Source organism: Phyllostomus discolor, chromosome 1 (assembly GCF_004126475.2).
Source record: "Phyllostomus discolor isolate MPI-MPIP mPhyDis1 chromosome 1, mPhyDis1.pri.v3, whole genome shotgun sequence".
Classification (NCBI taxonomy): Eukaryota; Metazoa; Chordata; class Mammalia; order Chiroptera; family Phyllostomidae; genus Phyllostomus; species Phyllostomus discolor.
The window spans coordinates 142,864,905-142,872,345 of record NC_040903.2 but is presented as its reverse complement, the minus strand read 5'-3'; the positions used below and the strand labels follow the sequence as shown (position 1 = coordinate 142,872,345).

General features: G+C 56.0%; 1 protein-coding gene across 2 annotated transcripts; it reads right to left on the bottom strand.

The window, feature by feature from the left end:
• Window positions 1–904: 904 nt before the first annotated feature.
• Window positions 905–6,968, bottom strand: RABGGTA (Rab geranylgeranyltransferase subunit alpha). 2 transcript variants are annotated; one of them, XM_028506719.2, is made up of 17 exons: window positions 6,849–6,968; window positions 6,475–6,531; window positions 6,201–6,311; window positions 5,709–5,833; window positions 5,332–5,519; window positions 4,874–5,077; window positions 4,490–4,573; window positions 4,318–4,400; window positions 4,126–4,227; window positions 3,918–4,023; window positions 3,789–3,840; window positions 3,547–3,635; window positions 3,326–3,414; window positions 3,116–3,232; window positions 2,400–2,513; window positions 2,045–2,132; window positions 905–1,149 (listed from the first exon to the last, which is right to left on the bottom strand). In XM_028506719.2, exons 2-17 carry the CDS (start codon window positions 6,475–6,477, stop codon window positions 1,001–1,003), a joined length of 1,704 nt encoding a protein of 567 aa, XP_028362520.1. In that variant the 5' UTR covers window positions 6,478–6,531; window positions 6,849–6,968; the 3' UTR covers window positions 905–1,000. The 2 variants fall into 2 exon arrangements, with proteins under 2 accessions (XP_028362520.1, XP_035885772.1); XM_036029879.1 differs by having other exon boundaries at window positions 4,318–4,418; window positions 6,849–6,958.
• Between the last annotated feature and the right edge of the window lie 473 nt (window positions 6,969–7,441).

Genomic DNA, 7,441 nt, shown 5'->3' with positions numbered 1-7,441 from the left:
CTGTCAAACTCTCACCCTTTTGTTTCAATCTTTTTCCCCCCCCACCCAGCCAGGTTTGACTCAGTGGCCTAACCTGAGCCACTCCCTTTTCCTCCCTCCAGGAGGCTCGGGTGCCTCAGAGCTTTCAGTCAGGACAAGCGTGTGTGCACGCGTGTATAAATGTGTGAGGGTCCACGTGCACGAGGGTGCTTGTGGTGGTGTCATCATGAAATCAGACACCTGATTCAGGGAGTGAGGCCAGGTCTGTTCAATCGTCTCACATTCACACAGAAGCAAGAACAGGAGTCTGGAATTCCAGAGCAAGCTGTGCAGAGAGCGCTGGCTGCAGCACTTGAGCTCAGCAATCCTGGGCGTGTCTTACCAAGTTTCCTCATCCGTACAATGGGCCTAATCATTTCAAGCCTGAGTGCTTAGGATGAGCAAGTGGGATCAAGTATTTTAAAGGGCTCTTCAACTGCATAATGCTATTTGTGGGGAAGGATGTTGTTGTTCTAAGAGGGTAGAGCAAGGGTACCCGGACCCTCCTCCTCTGGGAAACAGCCTTCTTGGCTGTGGTGAATGAGAGCCAGGGCTCCTGGGCAGCGGGCATCTGGAAGGGGCAGGGGTCATGGGAGAAACTTTTAGAGGCCCTTCCAGTTGGAGACATAGCTGCTTTGTAGCCCAGACCCAATAGTTACCTGACCCCAAACTGGATCTCAGCTTGGAATCCAGACCCAGCTCCAGACCAACCAGAAGGTAAACTTGAATCTAGCCTTCACCCTGATTCTGCCCAAATGCTGAGGCTTTGGTTCTCCATGACAGGGGATAGCAGGACTGAGCATAAAATGAAGGAGACGGTGAGCCAACACACGCTAACTCTCTCTATTCCTTTTCCAGAAAGGTGGCAGTAGTAATGGTGATGACAGCGATGGCAGCAGCAGCAGCCGCTTAGCAGCCTTAGAGGCTTCCCCATTCTTTATTCAGTCCCATAAGTTAGAGGGCAGGATGGGGGCAGGGTCTCTCAGGTGAGGATGCTGCTAACTGAAGGCAGCAGCTCGGCCAGGTGTTCCAAGGTGCCCACTGTTTGGCACAGGGGGTTGCCCCGCAGGTTGAGGAGCACTAGCTTGGGGCAGGAGGCAACCGGTTGAAGTGCTGCAGGCTGCTGGAGACCTTAGGCAGGAGAGTCAAGGAAAGGCTGGCTGGTCCCCCCAGATCTCGCCTGCTCCTATGCACCCATCACTGTTTTCCCTGGAAGCCTGCTTGGTGGGCCCCTCGCACGCTTCCCTAGAGGGAGTAAGGCTCTAGGCAAGGGCTGCAAACACCTGCCCACAGGGGCCAGGCAGGAAGCACAGGGGCCAGGCTGGGTTGGTGCTAGAAGTGGTGGAGACTGTGGCCAAGAAGAAGGATAGCCATGGCTAGAGGCATCCATAACTCAGCAGTGACCAAAGGCTGCTGAGTGAAAATGCAGGCCAGCCCAGGTTGGTGTGGCTCAGTGGCCTGAGTGAAGGCCTGGGAACTGAAAGGTTGTCAGTCTGATTCCCAGTCAGGGCACATGCCTGGGTTGCGGGCCAGGTCCCAAGTTGGGCGGGGGAGGGGGTTGGGCTGAGGGATGTGAGAAGCAAGTAATCAAACAGATCAATATGTCTCTCACACATTGATGTTTCTCTCCCTTCCCATCTCTCTAAAGATAAGTAAAATCTTTAAAAAAAAAAGAAAAGAAAAGAAAGAAAATACAGGCCAAGGTTGCTTTAACTTACAATCTTTAAGAGAAATCAGAATTCCAAATTTTTAAAATATGAAACTTCCTGACTTTTAAAATACTACCTCATACCCAAGCACATCTGCAGGCTGCCCATTTGTGAACTCTGGCTTGAGGAAATCGGTTGGCCCCTACACACAGTGCAAGTCCAGGACAGACACACACAGCCCCTCTCCTCAGCTTAGACTGCCAGAGCTCCCTCCCCATCCCCCTTCAGGGGGGCGCCCGCACTGCTTGCTGTCTGTCCTTTCCCAGTGTGGCACCTCACCCTACCCACAGTCCAAAAGCACCCAGAAGGAAGGATACGGTTGTTGCACAGTAAGAGCTCCTGTAGCCTTGGCAGGTTAGTCACACCGTCCAGGGACTCTATGGCATTATCGCTGGCCTGAAGTACCTGAGGAGCAGGGAGGGTAGGGAAGACAAAGCAGGCAGGCAGCTGTCAGCCTGAGACTGGTACAAGCAACTGGGACACCCAGGGTGACCAGCTTACAGTGCATGGGAGGGCTCCTGGGGTCAGGCTGGGTGACGAAAGGGGGAGGACAGGGGTCATCTGCAGTGGTTGGGAGGATCTGGGCATCTCTTTGTAGGGTGGGCAGGCTTCTGAGGTAGAGGAAGGGAAAAAGGACCACCCAGGACACTGATAGAGGAGCGAACGTTTTACCTCAAGGCAGCGCAGGGCAGCCAGGGCAGGGGGCAGGGCTCGGAGACGATTGTGCGACAGGTCAAGATGAGTGACCAAGAGCAGCTGCTCCAGGTGGCAGAGTACCGTCAGGTCCTGCAGAGGGAATGAGACACCTGATTCGGTGGGGCCTCAGCCATCATGTCTCAAGCACTAGCCCTCTGTGCCCCACACAGGCCCTTGCGGACCCCAAATTAGGAGAGGGTGGTGAAGGTGAGAAGCTTACTTTGCAACCTACCATAGTACATGCTACAAGTCAAGGACATGGGACAGACACGAGTGCTGTGGGTGAGGTGGCTAGTGGAGTGGGAGCAGGTACAGGGGACAGAGGAGGACCCTGGCAGAAACATGGACACTGGCAGGAGGGGCTGGGTGAGTCCAGGGGCTGGATGCTGGGAGCAGAGGTGGGCCGCAGTGACTGGGTAAAACTGATGTGTTGGGAAGGTTGGTTGTAAGAAGAGGAAAGCAAAGGAAAAACAGAGTCTGGGAAGTTTCTCAGGAACTTCTGGGAACTATTCAGGCTTTAGGTGTTGGCCTGCTCCAATGAGCAGAGAAAAAAATGTCTAGAAAGACACCTGAGACTGAAGGCAGGTGAGGCCAGACAGACCAGGGAGCAAACAGAAAAGCTGGCCAGGCCATGAGGAAGATGGGTGGGCCGGCGGGATGAGGGCCCAGGGAAGGCAACATGCAGTCTGTACCTTGTTACTCAGGTATAGCACGCGAACCTCCGCATACTCCATCTTGAGCACGCTGTTCTCCAGCAAGAACTTGCTGCGCAGGTCATCCAGGTATGCTGCCCTCATTGGATCCACAGCCTGGCAGGGACAAGGCCGGCAAGGAATCTGTGTCAGCTGCCTTCCTCCTGCCCACGGGGCCTCCCCCTGTCTGTTCCTGCAGGCCCAGCTTGCCTTGAGTGTCTGGAAGTACTGCAGTGTCTCCTTCTCATACAGGAGGGGGTCCAGCGCCCGCATCAGCAGGATGATGGTGAGCAGGCACCCTGAGAAGAGGGTAGGAAGAGGACCCTCCTCTGTTCCCATATTCTTGAGACCCTTCCTATTCCCTGTCCCCTCCAACACACACAGAAAGGGGCCTCCTGAGAGAAGTAGGATCTCAGGGAATAGGTCCTCACATTTATTCTCAGGCTCCAGCTCCTGGAGCTCCTTACAGGATGTAAGCTCGGACTGTAGCACCGTGGACTTCTCCATCGTCAGCTCACACCTGAGGGGGGAGGGGGAGGGATGATGCCCACAGCTCTGGGGTACTTGCCATCCCCCTATCCAGGCTGAGACCACCTGCCTGAGCCCCCTGCCTCCCATCCCAGTTGCCTGATGCCCAGAGTCCTCTCCTGCAGGCGTGCTTCCCTGTCATCACCTGAAGAGCTGCTCATCTGTGGCTGAGTCTCGGCACCAGCCCTCTTGGTGGCCTGAAAGAAAGAGTAGGTGGTAGGAGGGGACACCCATGAGAGGAAGAGGGGGCAGGGGCTGCTACAGGTTGCATCACCTTTTAAGAGCACACACTCTTTCTGGATGTCGCCTGCTGTCCAAATGACACGAAATGTATGTTGGGGCAACTGGTCATTGAGGGAGGCAGCGGGCAGGTCACAAAGCTGGGAGTACTGGGTCAAGGAAATGCCCATCCATGCCACTTTTCTGATTGTCCCACCCAGGTCTGCCCCAGCCCCCACTGTGTCCCAGCAATCCTGGGATACCCAGACATGACCGGGCCGGTTCCTGCCGTCTGGAGTCCTCCACTCCACAGGCAGGGGTGACTCATCAATGATGAGCAGCAAAGTCACCGTCCTAGAGTCCACCTGGCACAGGGGACAAGAGAGGCCCCATCAGCCCCAAAAGCGTGAAGCCCACAATCCACAATGTTCTCTAGCAAAAGCTGTAGGACTCACCAAGACGGGCCGAGAGAAGGAGACAGTCAGACAGGCGTCATCCCGGCTCACGTGCAGGCAGTGCAGAGCATCCTGGGGGTCAGCTGGCGGGGAGACACAGCCTTGGGTCTCCTTAAATCCTCTTCTATTCATTCCAAGCCCTTAACACCCAGCCTCCTCCCCCACTGCTCACCTCGTCCCAGAAGCCAGCGGTGATAGAACCAGGCACTCTGATCATTGGGGTCAGTGAAGAAGGCATTCTGCACCAGCTCCAGCTCTGCAGGGGCCCAGGAGGCACAGTACTGTGGTTAAGATCCTGGCTGCCCCAACACCCTACCCTCTCCTTGGTGTCCCTCCAGTCCTCAGTCTGCCTATATGCTAGCTTTGTACAGCAGCTACATATATCAGTTTTATTTTTCTACAGATCATGAGCTCCCTTCTGTCAGGGGCTGAACCTTATGCACCCCCAGAGCCACGCATGAAATAGCTGCCCAGAAACCCAATGGCAGGTTCAGAAACAGGGTTAGGCTGGAAGGGCAGTCCTGCAGAGTCCTCCCCAGCACCCAACCCTGCTTACCCTTGAGAAGTACATCCTCAGGGAGGCGCCCCTGTGGTCCAGAGTCTGGCTGGGGATGCAGCTGGGGCAAGAGGCAGGAGCGGTAATGCCAGGAAGAGTAGTTGGAGAAGTTTCGAACGATGAGGCTGTCAGTGAAGGCAAGCTCCTCTGCAGGGGGCACAGCTGCCTGTGCAGCCACAAAACGCCGGTAGTCCCAGCAATGGACTGGGGGGAGGGGTGACAGAACATCTCAGAAGCAGGGCAAGTGGAGCAGCTCCCTAGGTGGTACCTGTAGAGTTCCCTCAAAGAACCCGAGAAGGACCTCTATGCATCCCACAGAGTTTCGCTCCATAATCCCTCTACCATCAGCTCGGTAGGCCTGTCCTGGTCATCCCTCCCCACTCTGGGCCTTCCTGAGGTCCCAGTACCAGGATGTGGGGCAGGTGAGGGCTGTGGGGACAGAATCTGCAGGCACATACAGTTCCGTTCATCAACCTCGAGGAAGCGGGCACACAACTCCAGCTCCCGAGCCCAGTTGGGCTCTGGCAAGCGGCTCAGCAGCCAGCAGCGGTGGTGCCAGGTACCATAGGATTTGGGGTTCACCCTCAGGCAGCTCTCCAGAAAGCCCAGTTCTGCCTTCACCAGAGCGGCCAGCTCCTCAGGGGACCTGCACCCAGAGGGGAACAGGGGTCAGGGCTCTCCAGCACCCAACTTCAGCTCACCCCTGACTTTCTGCAACAATCCTCGACTGCCCTCTGCCTATGCCTCTACCCGCTTCCTCCTCTATCCCTGGACCCAGGCAGGGCAGAGAGGTAGCGCTAGGGTCATCCTCTTGGGATTCTGAACCTCTACACACTTCTGGGACTCCAGCCGCTGGAGCACCTCTCGTCGACAGTTCCAGAGGGTGGCAAAGTCAGGGTTGGCTCCCAGAATCTGGCTTGTCAGTTCCAGCACTGACTCATCCAGCTCACCAGCCTGGCGCTGAGAAGATAGGTAGCAGAGTCAGAGATCATATCATTCTTCCACTTCAGGGCTAAATAACATAAACAGAACTATCCAGCATTCTGTAGACCCCATGCCATACAGTAGGTAGTATGTAAAGCGCTTCATGGGTTTACATGTATTCTCTCATTGAACTTTCACAACAGCCTTGTGAAGTAGGTGCAATTATTAGCCTCATTTTACAGATGAGCAAACTTGAGTTCCAAAGACATTCAGTAACTTGCCCAAGGTCACACAGTAGTAAGCAATAGAACCCAGGCAGTCTGATTCTAAGGCCCAGCTCTTGGCCTCTGTGCTATATACTAAGGGGGCCATGTGGAGAAGGGGCTAGCTCTGAGGGCCCCACCTTCTGGAAGACAGTCTGGGTGGCTGACTTGTATAGTTTCAGCTTCTGTTCCCGCTCTAGCCTTTTGGCCTCCGCCTGCTCTTCCGAAGTCTTCACCTTCAGGCGCCCGTGCTACAGGAATAGGTGGGTTGGAAGGGAGCTGGTTGCCTTGCAGGGGCAGATTCATGGAACCCACTGTGGAGCCTCAGGTTTACAAAGGTAAATGGAAAGGCAAGGCCACTAGGAGCAAGGTCATGGGCATGCTGAGGTGAGGGGCTGGACTCAGGGTTCTCACCATGGTGTCGGTTCAGGGTTCAAGCCAGGGGTGGGGTCCAGTGGCAGCCTGTGAAACCTGGGGAAAGAAGTGTCAATCATAGAAGCCCCGCCCCTTGAAGCCCCGCCCCCGGTTGTTCCCCCGGAAGCTGCGCGCGAACTTGGTTTGAGACCCCCCGGGTTGTAAAGTAGTTCTGGACGGGCATTGCACTTCCAGGAGGAGGCGCCCACTGGACTGGGATTTGCACCCGTGCTGTCCTGCCCACGCCCCGATCCGCCAGGGCCGGACCCGAGCCCCGGCATTTAGGCGATGGGGACCACTCCGCGCTCGTAGGTTACCGCTGCCAGACTTTCCCACAGCATCCAAGCACTCCCGCTCCCCGCGGGGGGACCCACCTGCACTGGGAGGCGGTGTGGGAGACGCGGAGCTGAGGCTCCCGCCACCGAGCCCGGACGCTGGCTAGAGCGGCACCCGGCCCCTGCTCTCCAAGGCGCAGCGCCCTCTGCAGGCCATAGGAGGGCCCCGAGCGGCGTAGGTGGGCTCGGAAGGCGCGTGCGCGGGGTCCGGAAACTGTTAGCCCTCCAGTGAGTACGAGTGCGCCTGCGCGGCTATGGCCCGCGCGTGAGAGCAGTGGGAGCTGTAGTTTCAGCTACTCCAACAGCAAGCTATTCAGTTGAGGGGGGTTCTCCAACAGCCTAAAAACACCCCCTCACCACTTCACTGGCCTCATTCTGGTTGTACAGGCCACCTCCTAGTTGCTAGATCTAGTGGATGGAGTTTCCTGTCTTTTTCTTCCATGACCTCTGCAGCATTTGACGCTACTGACTTTATTAAACTTGACACTTTGTCCTGGCGTCTCCTGCACCTTAACCTCTTTCTTCTTCTTTCTAAAAGTTGATCTTTAGGGCCCTTTCCCCATTCCATTTTTCCTTAACATAATGTTGCTGGGAGAACCTTAACAGCTCTGTCCTGGGCCCACATCTTCTGA

Bases quoted from the DNA above. Each gene is read 5' to 3' on its own strand.
- RABGGTA (XM_036029879.1), bottom strand. The intron at 3,636-3,788 runs GTGATGACAGGG...CTCCCCCCTCAG, and splicing joins ACAGATGAGCAGCTCTTCAG to GTGTGAGCTGACGATGGAGA. The intron at 3,415-3,546 runs GTGAGGACCTAT...CCCTCTTCTCAG, and splicing joins GCTGGAGCCTGAGAATAAAT to GGTGCCTGCTCACCATCATC.